Below are 16,015 nucleotides of genomic sequence, written 5' to 3'. Positions count from 1 at the left end.
CCACCTCCCACACCACCCACCTCCCCACACCCCACCCCCCAACCCACCCACCACCCCTCCACACACACCCAACACCCACCCACACCTACCACACCCCACCCACCACAACCACACCCCACCACCATACACCCTCCCACCCCTCCACAACTCAACCCCCACCCACCCCAACACCCCTCCCACACCCTCCCCATCCACCCCCTCCCAACTCCACTCCCCCCTCCCAACCCACCACCCAACCCCTCCCACCTCCCACTCCCCATCCTCACTCCCTACCCCACTCCCACCTCCCTCACCACCTCCCCAACCTCCTCTCCCTCCTCCCACCCTCCTCCACTCCCCTCCTCTCCTCCCACCTCCCCATCCCACCACCATCCTCCCACCTCCTCTCCTCCTCCCCCTCCTCCCCCTCCCTCTCACCACTCCCCATCTCCCCCCCCTCCTCCCATCTCCCCCTCCCTCCTCCTCCCCCCTCCTCCCCTCCTCTCCCCCCTCCTCCATCCTCCCCCCCTCTCCCATCTCCCCCTCCCCTCCTCCCATCCCCCCCCCTCCTCCTCCTCCCCCCTCCTCCCATCTCCCCCCCTCCTCCCATCTCCCCCCTCCTCCTCCTCCCCTCCCTCCTCCTCCCCCTCCTCCCATCTCCCCCCTCTCCTCCTCCCCCTCCTCCTCCCATCCTCCCCCTCCCCTCCTCCTCCTCCTCCTCCCTCCTCCCCTCCTCCTCCTCCCCTCCTCCCATCTCCCTCCTCCTCCTCCCTCCCCCTCCTCCCATCTCCCCCCCCTCCCCTCCCTCCTCCTCCCATCCTCCCCCCCTCCCCCTCCCCCCTCCTCCCCATCTCCCCCCCTCCCCCTCCCCCTCCTCCCATCTCCCCCCCCTCCCCTCTCCCCCCCCCTCCCCTCCTCCTCCTCCCATCTCCCCCCCCCCTCCTCCTCCTCCCATCTCCCCCCTCCCCTCCTCCTCCTCCTCCCATCTCCCCCCCTCCCCTCCTCCTCCTCCCCCTCCTCCCATCTCCCCCCCCTCCCCTCCCTCCTCCTCCCCCATCTCCCCCCTCCCCTCCTCCTCCTCCTCCCCCTCCTCCCATCTCCCCCCCTCCCATTTCTCCCCCACTCTCATTTCCCTCCCCGACTCCTCCCATTTTCCCCTCCACTCCTCCCCTCCTCCATTTTCCCCCCCACTCCTCCCCCCTTCCCCCCCACTCCTCCCCCTTCCTCCCTGCCCCATTTCTCCCCACTCCTCCTCCTCTCTCCCACCCATTTCTCCCCCACTCCTACCCCCACTCATTTCACCCCCCCTCCACTCCTTCCCCCCCTCCCACTCCACCACCCACTTTCACCAGTACCACCAGTTATTTTTCCTTCATGGATTAAATAAACATATCCTTTCATTGTTGGATTGTCATGTTGAATTCAGCATAAATTTATTTAATAGCTTTTGCCTGATTAACTCTTAATTATGTGCACCGACTTCATTTTAAATGAGTAAGAACCATTGTTCAGTGTATTGATCGAGGCAGGAGTGTCTCCTTTTGATATTGGGAGTGTTATGTACTATTATTGTATTTAACTTTTATTTTACTTAGGCTCTACACATGAAGTGACTGGAATGATGCATCCTTTGTTTGGGTTACCAAGACATTTCCACCATCTGGAGTTATTCGCAGTTTATCAAAAGAATCAAACAACATTGTTGTTTTTACAATTTAACTTTTAGTTTTGTGGGGAAATTTCAGTAGGTTTCTATGTCTATCTTTTCTAAGACCTGCAGCCAAGAATATTCACATGATCCATCATGCAATTGCTTTTGCCCCCTGTAGTCAATGATTTTGAGATGCCAATATTCTGCATTCAGTTTTGCTCAGATTCGGAGTTGAGCTTATTGCATGGAATGGGTGTCGAACCTCTATCTGTTCAAGCTTTGTGCTCTGCAGTGAATGACATCATTATGGTATCAATTCTGCTAAATGATTTATTTGCACAAGGTTGATTTGAAATTTAGTTCTAGAGGGAAATGGGATTTTCTGAAGAGGAATAAATTTTAAGTCTTAAGGATGCTTAGATGATAGAGCAATTTTATATATTTTTGTATTACAAAGTCTCGATTTAAATTTCTGGTTGTTTTATAGTACTTTTCACAGCTATTTACTAACAGGAAGGATTCAGTACTGGATACACAGATTTTGTGCCAATTCCCATTATAGCTGTGGGCAAACATCTAATTTTAATTCCACATATTCAAACCTGGTTATGATGGTTCTAGAAAAAATGAGATGAGAAATCGAAGAGATTTCCCATATTGGTAATATAACCCTGTGTACTAAAATGTTGCTTTTCTATTCCTGCAGATTTTCAGGTAGGCAAGCACCTACCTGACTTCAAGCCAAGCACTTTCTCTTTCTTTTTCAATTATGCAGATCTGATGGTGGCTAAAGCCTTTTAATACTTTGAACAGGTCTTTGTTATAAGCATCTGGATACACACCTATTAGGCTGTACAAAGACAGCTATGATTAACTGTAGCCTTTTCATTCTCTGAATTTTAGTTGTGGTTAGGAGCAAGGGACCTATTTCCCTTGTTCACTATTAAGTACTGGATATGAATTTAATATAAGGTTACAAAAAACTGTAAGATGACCCTACCCCTGGATCAAAAGGCCAAGGTTGAAGTCCCACTTGCACCAGCGGTGTATAACATCTCCTCTGAACAGGTTGATTAGGGAAAAAAAATGAATGGAGAATTTTTTTTTTGGCCAGCAGAGATTGTTCTCCTTTTGTGCTATAACTCTTAAAATATAATTGTAGGATGTGGGTGGAACTGGCTAAGGTAAAATATATTGGCCATACCTAAAAGCCCTTTAAAAGGAGATGGTGAGCAGCTTTCTTGAACCTCTGAAGTACTTGCAGTGTAGGGACATCTGCAGTGTTACTGAGAGGGGATTTCAGATTTTTAAGTAAGTAAGTGACAGCGAGGAAAAACAGTCTAATTCCAAGCAGCTGTTGCCCTTGACATCTTGAGGGCACACTTTTGGAGCATGCTGTTGGAGGAGGAGTTTATGGGTCTATAATTAATTTGTGATTGGATAGTGGTATGGGTTACAGTACAAATACCAGACATTAATCTCTTCTGAGATTCAACAACAGATCACAGGTGGATCTCGCATAGTTTAGTAAATCAGGACTATCTTTTAGAAAGTAGGTTTATTTGCAGTTTGAGAAGATATGTAGCTCAGGTTGTAAGTTTACTCACTGAGCTGGAAGGTTTGTTCTTAAACATTTCGTCATCCTGCAAGGTAGCATCATCAGTGAGCATTCGTTGAAGCGCTGGTGTCCCGGTCTATTAAGGCGGGTGGTGCTATCATTTCTGGTCCATTTTCTGAGGTCAGTAAATGGGATCCAAATCATTGTGTTTATTGTTGGAGTTCCGGTTTGAATGCCAGCCCTCTAGGAATTCCTGTATGTGTCTCTGTTTAACCTGTCCCATGATGGATGTGTTGTCCCAGTCATAGTGGTGACCTTCTTTGTTTGTAAGGATACTATTGATAGCTGGTCATGGCTAGCTGGTGCTCATGTATTCTGGTGGCTAGTTTCCTGTCTGTCTGATGTAGTGTTTGTTGTAGTCCTTGCAACATATTTTGTATATGATATTTGTTTTGCTGGTTGTTGATACAGGGTCCTTTAGGTACATCAGTTGTTATTTCAGTGTTTTGGTAGGTTTGTGGGCCACCATGGCGCCAAGGGGTCAGAGTAGTCTGTTAATCATCACTGAGATGTCTTTCACGTATGGTAGTGTAGGTAAAGTCTCTGGGCATTTGTGTCTTGTTTGGGTTTGTTGTTTAAGAATCGGTGGACTGTGTTTATCGGGTATGCATTGTTCTTGATTACGCTGGATAATTTTTCTTCCGCTGCTATTAGTTTCTGGGTGGTGCAGTGTGTTGTGGCCCGTTTAAATAATGTCCTAACGCAGCTCCATTTATGGGTATTGGGATGATTGCTCCTGTAATTGAGTATCTAATCTGTGTGTCCTGTACACACTGGTCTGCATTTCTCTGGTTTATTTAGTTTTTAGATATCAACTTAAACATTTTTTTAAAATATAAGGCCATAAAGAGCTCCTATTCGGTGATGAATATTAAGACAAAACACTAAGTTCCAAAACACAACTACTCCAATTTCAAGGGCTGAAACTTTACTGGATAAGATCCCAACAGCCTAGCATTCTATGAAAAAATAGATAGTTATTCATTCACCTCAAAAATCACTTTTCTTAATCAGGATCTAGGTAATATTTGAACATAGTACCTTCTGTTTATTTTTACTATAGATCAGTTAAATAAAACCCTGGAGAATCAGCAGTCCTTATATGGGCAAAATAATTCAATTTTAATTTTTCTTCTCAAAGAGATAATCAAGAGCAGGCTGCCCTATCCTGTGTTCCATGTTGCGATTTTTAGTGAACTCCTTCAGCAAAGTCATTACTTCATTATCAAATTCTGGAGGAGTTGGCTTGGTTTCTGTTTGAGTGAAGATAAAAACAGATATCAGAGATTCACATTTCAGATTTCAAATTGAACCAATGCCTGCTTCAGCCTACAAGCACATTTCACATTCTGAACAGAAATTTAAAAATGGGTTGTGTGTGCAGGGTGAATTTCTACCCTTTCCTAAAGACATTCTTTTAGGTTCTGATGCTTCATCGTCTTCAACACTCCTTCCATTATCTTCATTTGTGTGCTTAGACAATGGGTATCTACTTTTAATGATACAAATACCTGGGTAAAATCTATAAAACAAGCTACAGATACAATAAACATTACAGCAACACTAAACATTGTTTTCTTTACATATAAGAACTTGGACATCTTTAATGGTCAATTTTAGGTTGCAGCCAGGCAAAATTAGTTTTATTTGCAGCACATGGTGAGTTAGCAAATCTCGTCTGGATTAGCTAATCCTCAACTGATTCTGTTAACATTTGCTTCAGTGCTATCCAGGAGTTCCCAGTCCTTGGCACTTTGTCATCTTTCTAATTGTGCAAATCAACAGTGGTATTCTCCTTCCCTTTGAGGATGGAGACAGTAAACTAATTGTAATGCTTTAAATTTATACCCAAATTATCAGCCATCAGTGCAGACCAGAGATTTTTTGTTTTATTCTGTACGCATTAAAACTACAACATGCCAAATTTATCCATTGAACTGTTAAGAGATTGGAAATTACCTTTGAAGTAATTTAAAATATAAAAGATTCTGAAGCCAATTAATTACCTAACAACAATTAGTTTACCTGCTAATTTCAGATGGAGATAGGGAAGACTGAGCATAGTTGGATAGGTACATACCAGTTATCCAATAGTAAATGTCCCAGTCATTGCTCGGTTGATTTATCAGTTTATCGTACAAGCTCAACTGGTTCTCTGTCATTTTGTTCAGATATTTTTTGGCAAAGAAACTGAAATAAAAAAATTAGGCATAATATGTTGCAATGTGTTATTATCTTACATAACGCGATGGCCATTGTACTATGCAGCAGATTACTTAAATGGTGTCGTAATACAGGGCTTATTGATTTACACTGCCTGACCTAAAGGTTTCCAGCATGTTCTGTTTTATTTCACTTTAAGCTGTGAGAGTGGTGCCAGAGTCCAGGAAGGTGTGGAGGTCCAAAGGGTGGGGATGGGCCCAGGTCCAGGAAACCAATGACCAGGATGGGAAAGAGAAGTGATTATTGCCTCCTTTGGTTGGGATAGGATACCTATTTTCCAGATTTGGGAAGTGCAGGCTGCAGGAGGGTTTACGGGGCTCTAGCAGGAAGGGGGAGGTTGCAAAAGGCATGTTGGGGATAGGTGGTTGTACAAGGGATATGGGAAAAGGAGGTTGCAAGATATGAGATTGGGGTGAGGTGAAAGTTGAAGAAATGAGAGGAGTGGAGAAGGAGGCTGTCAAGGAGAGAGAACAGTTTTAAACCTATCAGCAAAGGAGGTAATTTGGATCTGAGGAAAAATTATATAAGAGGTAATAAATTACTTGTAAATTTGTGTAGTTCCAGCAACTTCTGTAACCAGGGGGAAAGTGGTGGATGCTGCTGTAATCACTACTGTCAATTTTGAATTTATATCTGAGATTGAGAAAATACTAATAAATAGGATTTAACTGATTTGAATTTTTCCAGTTTTATGTATGTGTCATGGAAATGCATTCACAGTGAGCTCACCAATCTGGAAGCTATGTTTAAGGTGATGTCTGTCCACCTATCGAATGTGTATCAGTTACTTTTAAACAAAAGTATTTTTGTTAACTTATGTCAGTTTGCCTAATGGGATTGTCCTATAGGCCAAAGTTAAACAGATTGGGATGCGACTCATTGGAATTTAGAATGAGACGTGATCTCACTGAAATATATAAAATTCTTAAGGGCTGGACAGGAAAAATGTTTCCTCTCAAGGGAAAGTCCAGATCAGAAAGCATAGTCTCAGAATAAAGGGGCTTGAATACAACACTGAGATGAGGAGGAATTTCTTCTTCGAAATTCCTTGCCACAGATAACTATTGGGTAGAGTCCTTTTGTACATTTAAGACTGAGAAAGATAAAATTCTTGATCAGTAAGGGAATCAAGGATTATGAGGAAAGGGCAGGAAAGTAGATGTTAGAATGTTGGATCAGCTATGATCCTATTCAATGGCAGAGCATGCTCAAGGAACCAAATGGTGTAATCCTGTACTTATTGATTATGTTCTTATAGTCTTAAATACTATGTAATTAATGCTTGTGAGTTGGGATTTTAACAAAGGGTTCACAGTTATTGAGGATATTGATGAATAATTCAAAATCTGCTTCAGTGTGAGAACAATATTACATTTTGTCTGTAGAAGAAGGAGGAAGAGAGGAGACCTGATCGAGGTGTACAACATAATGAGTGGAATAGATTGAGTCAATAGCCAGAGACTTTCTCCCAGGGCAGGATTGACTGGCACGAGGAGTCATAGTTTAAAGATATTAGGAGGAAGGTATAAAGGAGATGTCAGAGGTATGTTGTTTACGCAGAGTGTTGTGATTGCATGGAATGTGTTGCCAGCGGTGGTGGTGGAAGCAGTGTCATTAGGGACATTTAAGTGACTGCTGGACATGCACATGGACAGCAATGAATTGAGGGGTGCGTAGGTTAAGTTACTATATTTTACATTAGGATTAAATCTCAGCACAACATTGTGAGCCAAATGGCCTGTTCTGTTCTGTACTTTTCTATGTTTTTTTTCTATGTTCTAAATGCAAAAGATAATGTTGGTACTTGACAGCATCACCAAATAAATGAGTTAGTGAGAATGAAAAAGTAACCACCCCAAAATCAAACAGTCCTTGAGAACATCTCAGGAGGAGCCTTCAAAAAAGAAAGGTCCAAACGGTTGTCTCAGGTCGGAACTAGATGGGTTGAATGCCTAATTAAGCTAAATGGCACTGGAAACAATTGGAGAAAAATATAATAAACAAATAATGATGCCATCACCAGATAATCACATACTAAAGCAGGTGATAAGCCAGAGAATAAGTCCATCTTCAAATTCAAGGTCATTTTTACCTCAGTATGATGCAGTTCTCTAGCATTCCCCGCTTGCGGCTCTCATAGAGGAGGCGTGCTCGCTTTGTATCTAGTGGTTCGTTGGTTCGTTCTTCCCATGGAGGCAGCAGTATCTGAAAGATGTCTTTCATTTCATCATCAGGAATATCTCCACGATATGCTCGGACAGAACAAGCACCAAGTATGGCACGGATAACACTCTGTCTGGACAGGTTAAGAACCTGGAAAGTAACAGGATGGATATTTATCCAGCCCTATCTTATTTATTCCTTTGATTATTTATATATGTCAAAATAACTGAATTTAGATCGTAGCAGTCAAACAGATTTCCCCAGTTTTATCATTTTTGACCAGGTTATCATTAAGCATGAAGTAGTCTTTCTAATCCTGTGTGCAGAGAGTCACTTACCAATCACAATACAGTGAAGATATTGCACACAGATAGAAACATATTCACCGAGGTCTCTCTTGCTTTTTGAGTTAGAAGTTACACTGTTTCAAGCATACATATCTCAAATTTAGCACAGTTGTTATTTATATTGCAACTACTGTTGAGCTAGGATGGATTTCAGCAGGCAAGTCCATCAACCCCAGTAAAGTGTATGTCAAGGAAAAATAAAATTTCAATCTATATTTTATTAACCTCATTTAAATAAACTAAAGCAAATGAACGAAGTTATAGTTTATGGTCTCACAGATTTTCCAAACACACCATTCAGAGGCACAATCAGGCAAAGAAAAATATTGTTGAGTAACAGGAGGAAATATTAGTGAACATTTTAAGTTCAAAGACCCTTTGGAAATATTCCAAAGAAGAGTCTTTGCACTCAATCTTAACATATGCTGTTTTTAAGTAAGTGAGAAATTTATATCAAACACCAATGTGTTCTTTCTAACCTACAATGGTTGCCAGTCATCTGAGTTGGCAGGCAAGAAACATCTAGTATGGAATCTGATAGTGGCAGACATTGCATTACAGTTCAATCCAGGAGTCTTAAGAAAGAACAATATAACTTAGCAACTGGCCCTTCAGCCCACGTCTGCTGACCATGATGCTATTCTAAACTAACCCCATCTGCATGCACATGGTCTGTATCCCTCTATTCTCTGCTTGTTCATGTGTCTGTCTAAATGATTTTTAAAATTTGATAACATTTCTGCTTTATCACTTCTCCTGGTAGTGTGTTCCAGGCACCTACATCCCTCTGTGTAAACAAAAAAACATTCCTCACACATGGCCTTAAAACTCTTCCCCCCCTCGCCTTAAATCTATGCCCCAAGTATTTTGCATTTCAACCTTGGGAAAGAATCTACTATCCATGTCTCTCATAACTTTATGTATTTCTATCAGGGAGAGAAGTTAATTAAATAAATCTTCACAGAGGACGTCATAAGACATTTTCTTGAAATAATCATTCAAGGGCTGAATGAAATTGTGGAGTTGAAAGTAGTTAGTATTAGGAAAACAAATTGTACTGAAGAAATTAATGGATTGAAAACTGACAAATCATGGGGACCCTATAACCTTCACCCAAGAGCGTTGAAAGATATCTTGATGATCATGTTACAAAATTTGATTAATTTTGCAATGGTGTCTGTAGTTCAGAAAGTTGCATATGTCATCCCACTGTTTATGGAAGGAGGAAAGGAGAAAACCGGGAACAATAGAAATAATTGCAGTGGTAGGGGAAATACTAGAATCTATTACAAAGAATGTGGTGACTAGATACTGAGAAAATAATTGTCTGATTGGACAGTCAACATGGTTTTATGAAGGGGAAATCATACTTAACAAGCCTAATGTAATATTTTTAAAGATGTTCATTGCAGAGTCAGTAGTAGGGAACCAGTGATGTAGTGTGGTGTATTTGGATTTTCAGAAGGCTTTTGGTAAAATCCCATGCAGGAGCTTAGGAAACAAAATGAAAGCAGAACAATTTATTTAGGTTGAGTGAGTGGACAAGATGGAATAAAATGTGGCTAAGTGTGAGGTTATTCACTTTGGTAGGAGGAACAAAGATGCAAAGTATTTCTTAAATGATGAGGGATGGAAAGTGTCACTTTCCAAAGGGGCCTAAATGTGCTTATGAATAAGCCATTGAAAGCTAGCATTCAAGTGCAGAAAACAATTTGCAAGGCAAATGGTATGTTAGCTTTCGTCACAAGATGATGAGTACAGGATCAAAGAAATCTTGGTTCACTTGGAGAGAATACTGGTGAGACCACACCTGAAATATTGTGTCCTGTGGTGGTCCTGTTGCTAAGGAAAGATATACTTGCCATTGAGAGAAAGCAGCAGGGGTTCACTAAACTGACTTCTGGAATGGTGGGACTGTGCGATGAGGAGGAACTGAAGAGGCTGGATCTGAATTCTCTGGATTTTGGAAGAATACAAAACAATCTCACAGAAACTTACAAAATTTTTAAATAGGTGGAGTTGCTTCAGAAACAATGGTTTTCCCAGCTGTGAAGAATAGAACCAAGGTCGCCCTCAGAATAAAAGGTAAGCAATTTAGGACTGAGTTGAGGAGGAACTTCTTCACTCAATGTGGTGAACATTTGAAATTCTCTACCCCAGAGAACTGTGGTAACTTAATCATTAAGTTCAAAACAGAGATCGATTTATTGCTAGTTATTAATCATAGGTACAAGAATCATGAGGTTATATGGTATTAATCAGTTATGATCTAAAATGGCCCAACAGGCTTGAGGAGCAGAATGACCTACTCCCCCATCCCTGTGTTCAATGACAGGTTAGGGTTCTCATCAACTCCTCAAATAAAAGAAATAGCTTCTCTTTAGAAGTACTTACTTTCATAATTCTGAAAATGTATTGACACATTTTGGCTTTATTATCTATACTTTTAATCATGAAACCAATGAATGAGTTAGGTTTTAAAACAAAATTAACTTGCATAGGTTTTAAACATTCACATTGCATCCATTCAATACAGATAAAAGTAGACAAGCCAGTTGTGAAATATTGTAGTTGAAGCACATTTTAAGGAGGTTGTTCAGAGGATTGCAAAGACAAGGTCCATTTAAGGACTGCATGTAAAGATTAGGGACCAGATAGCTGAAGTTTACACCAATTTCAGTAGAATAGAGGACATGTGGTAGATTAGCATTGTTGAATGGAAGTGTAGTTTTAGATTTTAATTTTATGGAAGGTGGTAAATCAGCCCATTGTGCTTCTGCAGGTTTATGAAAGACACATCTAATTAGACCTATTAACCAGATTACATTGAATCTAATTTTATCCTTTCAAGCAATGCATTCTAGACCATTATTTTAAACATCAAGGGCTCTAATTAAAACTGAACATTTTTCCATAAATGACCTACATTACACTTCTAATGTTTTTAATTTCCAACTTCTCATCTTTACATTAAGTATTGTGATGTTATCTTGTGACAATTACAGCTTTATAGAAAAACAACTGTATCAGGTTGTATGTTTGCTCGGTGAGCTGGTAGATTCGTTCTCAGACATTTTATCATCATACTAAGTAACATTTGTCAGTGAGCCTCCAATGAAGTGCTGGTGTCTGTCGTGATTTCTACTTATCTGTTTTGGTCTGTTCTGGGGTGATATCACTTCCAGTTCTTTTTCAGTGAGGTTGATAAATGGAGTCCAAATCGATATGTTTGTTAATGGAATTCTGGTTTGAATGCCAAGCCTCTAGGAATTCCTGTGCGTGTCTTTGTTTAGCCTGTTCCAGGCTGGACCCAGTCAAACTGGTGTTCCTCTTTGTTTATGTATGGATACTAATGATAGTTGGTCATGTTTTTTGGTGGTGAGTTTTGTGCCTGATGTAATGTTTGTTGCAGGGTATTTTGTATATGACATTTGTTCTGCTGGTTGTTGGTATGGGGTCCTTTTTAAATTCATCAGGAGCTGTTTCAGTGTGCTGGTAGGTTTATGGGCTGGAGTAGTTTGGTTGTTGTCTCCGAGATGTCTTTGATGTATGGCAGGGTGGCTCGAGTTTCTGGGCTGTTGTTCTTCTTGTTTAGGTTTGTTGTATAGGAGTCAGCGGACTGTGCTTACCTGGTGCCCGTTGTTCCTGAATACGTTGTACAGGTATTTTTCCTCAGCTTGTCTTAGTTCTTGGGTGCTGCAATGTGTTGTGGCTCGTTTAAATAATGTCCTGATGCAGCTCAGTTTGTGGTGTTGGGATGATTGCTACTGTAGTTGAGTATCTGGTCACTGTGTGTGGCTTTGCTGTTTATGCTGATCTGCAGCTCTCCATTGGCTTTTCGTTCTACTGTGATGTCTAGGAAGGGGAGTCGGTTATTGTTCTCCTCCTCTTTGGTGAACTTTATACCGGTAAGGATGTTGCTTATGTGTTTGTGGATTTCTTCTAATCTATTGCGTTTTATGACAAAGCTTGTGCTGGATTATGGGAAGGGCCGTTTATTCTAACCTCTGCATTACTGCTTCTGCGATAAGTCCTCACACCAATCCCTACCAACAGGTAGTGATGACCCGATTCGACAGTGAGAAAACTGTATTATCGCAACCCTGAGGAAACTTCACAAGGCAGTGAAATTAACAAGACAGACCCCCAAAGAACGAAACCCGAAGGATCCAACACACCCCATTTCAACAGATTACCAAAGGTACATAAACAAGGGGCCACCCCTCAGACCCACTTCCCGGTACACCGACATACAGACTAGCAAAGGAAATGCAACGCAAACTGAAATACTTAGTAGAAGAACTCAAGCTACCCCATCCACTCCACCCAGGCATTCCTTAACCTCATCGTCCTCTACCTTGGTGTCTTTGATGTTATGGTTTCCTTCGATGTGACAGCCCTAATCACATCAATAAACATCACCTGAGCCAAAGAAATACTGGCTTCACTGCTAGACGAACCAAGGACACGAACACCTGTCAGCACGGACAGCATCCTCAAACTAGTAGACCTGTGCCTCACTACTGACTTCATTCCCTCAATGACAAGACCTACAAACAAATCAATGGGACACCTATGGGAACACCAATATCAGGACTTTTAACAGAAGCAGTTATGCAGAGGTTAGAACGAACAACCCTTCCCATAATCCAGCCCAAGCTTTGGGTCGGCTATGTGGATGACACCTCTGCCATCACAAAAGAAAACAAATTAGAAGAAACACAAACACATAAACAACATCCTCACTGGTATGAAAGTTACAAAAAAAACAATAGACTCCCCTTCCTAGATGTCACAGTAGAACGCAAAGCCAATGGAGAGCTACTGATCAGCATTTACAGGAAAGCCACACACACTGACCAGATACTCAACTACAGGAGCAATCATCCCAACACCCACAAACTGAGCTGCATCAGGACGTTATTTAAATGAGACACAACACATTGCAGCACCCAGGAATTATGAGAAGCCGAGGAAGAGCACTTGTACAACGTATACAGGAACAACGGGTACCCGATTAAGCGCAGTCTGCCGATTCCTACACAATATGCCCAGAAAGTAGCCACCTTGCCATACATTAAAGATATCTTGGAGATGACGACCAGACTACTCCAGTCCCTAAGCATCATGGTAGGCCATAAACCTACCACCACACTGAAACAGCTCCTGATGAACTTAAAGGACCCAGTACCAATAACCAGCAGAACGAACATCATAATCAAAATACCCTGCAAGGACTACAGCAAACATTACATCGTGCAGGAAACTAGCCACCAGAATACACAAGCACCAACTCGCCACAAATGCAGGTAAAGAGAAAATTGCGCCCATTGCAATTTAAATTTAATTCTGCCGAGAATGTTTCCTCTTTCTTTCACAATATAGAAACAGGAGTATGCTATTCAGTCAAAGACTTCTAATAATTTAATTACAGTTACCTGACCACCTTGATTGCATAACTCTTACCAAAAAAATAAAATCTTATTTTCAAGATTTTTAATGAAACAACGATAACCATAGACTTTTGAGGAAGTGAACTTCAGATTTCCACTACCATTTCCTGTGGGGAAAAAGTGGTTCACAAATATCCTCATTTTCATTATGCAGAATTGTGACATCTCGCTTTGGAGACCCTGCAAGAAGAAATACCAAATGATCATGGCTGATCTGATAATCCTTCACTCCACTTTCCTGCCCTTTTCCCAAGAACCCTTGATTAAAAATCTCTCTCAACTTTGAACAATAACACAGCCTCGTCAACTCTCCGAGGTAAAGAGTTCCACAGATACTTCCTCATCTGTCTTGACTTGGTTTCTCTTACATTGAGATGATGCCCCCTGCCCCTCCTCCCTCAGTCCTAGATTCTCTCACATAGTGAACAACCTATTCACACCTGTCAAACCTCCTAACAATCTTTTATATTTCATTCTTCTAAACTCCAGTGACGGAAAAAAACCTAGTTTGTTCAACCTCTTCCCATAAGAAATTCTCTCCAGACCTGGGATTAACTAAATTAACCTTCTCTAGACTGCCTTCAATGCCAGCATATATTCTTAGATAAAGGGCCAAAACGTTTGCAGTATTTGAGGTGTAATCTTGAGTATCTTGATCATTTTATCACTTCCCTAACCTCATTCACTTTCAAATAAAGGCTAACAGTCCACGATGCCTGTCTTATTACTCACTGAATGTGGATGCTAGCTTTTTGTGATTCATACATCAGAACATCCAAATCCCCTTGTGCTGCAGTCTTTCCCCATTTCAATACGTTTGTGCATAATCTGGCATTTTCCCACATTATATTTCATCTGCCAAGTTTCAGCCCACTCACAACTTGCCAATATCCCTCTGTTGACTAACATCCTCACCTACTTTCGTGTCATCGACAAAATTAACTTCTGCCAAATACCAAAACCTGTAGATAAATGTGGACCCAGCACTAACACCTTGGGTTCTCCACGAATTACAGGTTGCCATTCCTGAAGATGTCCCCTTTATCTCAACTCTCTTTTCTAATAGTTTGTCAATTTTCTGTGCAAGCTAATACACGACTCCCAATGTCACAGTGCCCTTATTGAGTAGCTTTCTGTGCAGCACCTTGTCAATCGCCTTTGGGAATTCAGTACCCCTTTATCTATCCTACTTTTACCACTTCAAAAAATTCTAATAAATTTGTATGGCATGATTTCCCTTTCAATGAGCAATGCTGACTCTGCTTAACTATATTATTATGTATTTTTAAATTCTCTGCTATTGCATCCTTTCTAATAGACCAACATTTTCCCAAAAACAGATACTAATCTAATTTGCCTGCAGGATCATGTTTTTGGTCTCCTTCCCTTTCTGAATGAATGTTACATTGACAGTTTTCCAATCCTCTAGGACAATAATTTAAGGATTATTGGAATATTACTACCAGTATACCTATTCTCTCTGAAGCTGCTTTTGATAATTTAGTGCACAACCTATCAGGACTGGAAGATATTAGGCTTTAACAGGCAAAATCAGAAATTGCTGGAGAAACAGAGCAGGTCTGGCAGCATCTTTTGAGGACAGTCACTGGACTCAATGATAATTCTTTTCTCTCCATAGATGCTGCCAGACCTAGTGAGTTTCTCCAGCAATTTTCATATTTGTGTATTTCCGTCTTCAGCATCCACGGTTATTCATCTCACCACCCTTAGCTGCATTCGTTTCCCTAATGATAGATATTCATTTCCTCTGCACCCTCGACTCTTAGACATCTTTGGTTACTGCACTGAAGTTCTCAATTACAGTCAGTTATACAACACTGAAACAGATCCTTTGGTCCAACTTGTTCACGCCAACAAGACATCCCAATATGACCTCGTCTCGTTTGCTAGCATTTGACCCATAACTCTCTAAACCCTTCCTATTCATATACCCATCCAGATGCCTTTTAAATGTTGTATTTGTACCCACTTCCACCAATTCCTTTTGCAGCTCATTCCACACACACAATCCTCTGCATGAAAAACTTACCCCTCAAGCCCATTCTAAATCTTTCCCCACTCACCTCAAACCTATGTCCTCCAGTTTTGGACTTCCCCACCCCAGGAAAAAGACTTGGCTATTCACCCTGTCTAAGCCCCTCATGGTTTTATAAACCGCTGCAAGGTCACCAGTCAGCCTCCGACGCTCCAGGGTAAAAAAAAAACCCCGGCCTATTCAGCTCTCCCTGTTACTCTAAACTTGTTATTTTTGAGTAAGATTGAATCTTTGCGACCTGAGGGAGCAACCTATCTTAGTTAACCCTTTTCGCCTCAGTACACTGCAGCAGCCCTTCCAAATCAATATATCCTTCCCGAGAGTTCAACCGAAACCAGCTCTTCGTTTTCTGCACTTTTTAACTCACACTGTGCACCAACGACATCTTTCACCACTTCCAAGGTCATAAAATTTCTCCTGGCTCGCCGGAAGAAGAACAATTAAATTTTACTTTTAGTACAAAACAGATTGAGTAGTGAAGGGGCGGACGTTACTTGCATCTGTCACCAGCGGGGCGGAAGTAAG

The 16,015-nt window shown here is 41.4% G+C and overlaps 2 protein-coding genes across 5 annotated transcripts in view; one reads left to right on the top strand and one right to left on the bottom strand.

The window, feature by feature from the left end:
• The window catches only part of LOC122557888 (transmembrane protein 80-like), a 14,401-nt gene extending 12,174 nt beyond the window's left edge, over window positions 1–2,227 (top strand). For both annotated transcript variants that reach the window (XM_043706073.2, XM_087996657.1), the window contains one exon: window positions 1,575–2,227. In XM_043706073.2, the coding sequence (XP_043562008.2) occupies window positions 1,575–1,587 (13 nt within the window). In that variant the 3' untranslated portion in view covers window positions 1,588–2,227. The remainder of the gene's footprint in view (window positions 1–1,574) is intronic.
• Window positions 2,228–4,027: 1,800 nt separating this feature from the next.
• On the bottom strand, window positions 4,028–16,014 carry sdhaf2 (succinate dehydrogenase complex assembly factor 2). 3 transcript variants are annotated; one of them, XM_043706067.2, is made up of 6 exons: window positions 15,858–15,999; window positions 13,420–13,614; window positions 9,844–9,937; window positions 7,564–7,784; window positions 5,329–5,438; window positions 4,028–4,501 (listed from the first exon to the last, which is right to left on the bottom strand). In XM_043706067.2, exons 2-6 carry the CDS (start codon window positions 13,497–13,499, stop codon window positions 4,371–4,373), a joined length of 636 nt encoding a protein of 211 aa, XP_043562002.1. In that variant the 5' UTR covers window positions 13,500–13,614; window positions 15,858–15,999; the 3' UTR covers window positions 4,028–4,370. The 3 variants fall into 3 exon arrangements, with proteins under 3 accessions (XP_043562002.1, XP_043562004.1, XP_043562003.1); XM_043706069.2 differs by lacking the exon at window positions 13,420–13,614 and having other exon boundaries at window positions 15,858–15,977; XM_043706068.2 differs by lacking the exons at window positions 9,844–9,937; window positions 13,420–13,614 and having other exon boundaries at window positions 15,858–16,014.
• Between the last annotated feature and the right edge of the window lies 1 nt (window position 16,015).

The sequence above is a fragment of the Chiloscyllium plagiosum genome, unplaced genomic scaffold (assembly GCF_037043375.1).
Source record: "Chiloscyllium plagiosum isolate Xiang-an unplaced genomic scaffold, Cpla_swu_hap1 HiC_scaffold_18, whole genome shotgun sequence".
Taxonomy (NCBI): domain Eukaryota; kingdom Metazoa; phylum Chordata; class Chondrichthyes; order Orectolobiformes; family Hemiscylliidae; genus Chiloscyllium; species Chiloscyllium plagiosum.
Note: the sequence above shows the minus strand (reverse complement) of the source record. Positions and strands in the feature narration are given on the sequence as shown.

Excerpts from the sequence above, each read along its gene's own strand:
- sdhaf2 (XM_043706067.2), bottom strand. The coding sequence starts at position 13,499 with ATGGTTATCGTTGTTTCATTAAAAATCTTGAAAATAAGATTTTATTTT. Across the intron at positions 9,938-13,419 it reads TATGCAATCAAGGTGGTCAG|AGAATTCAGATCCAGCCTCT; the intron begins GTAACTGTAATT and ends TCCAAAATCCAG. Across the intron at positions 4,502-5,328 it reads CATTTACTATTGGATAACTG|AAACCAAGCCAACTCCTCCA; the intron begins GTATGTACCTAT and ends TCACTCAAACAG.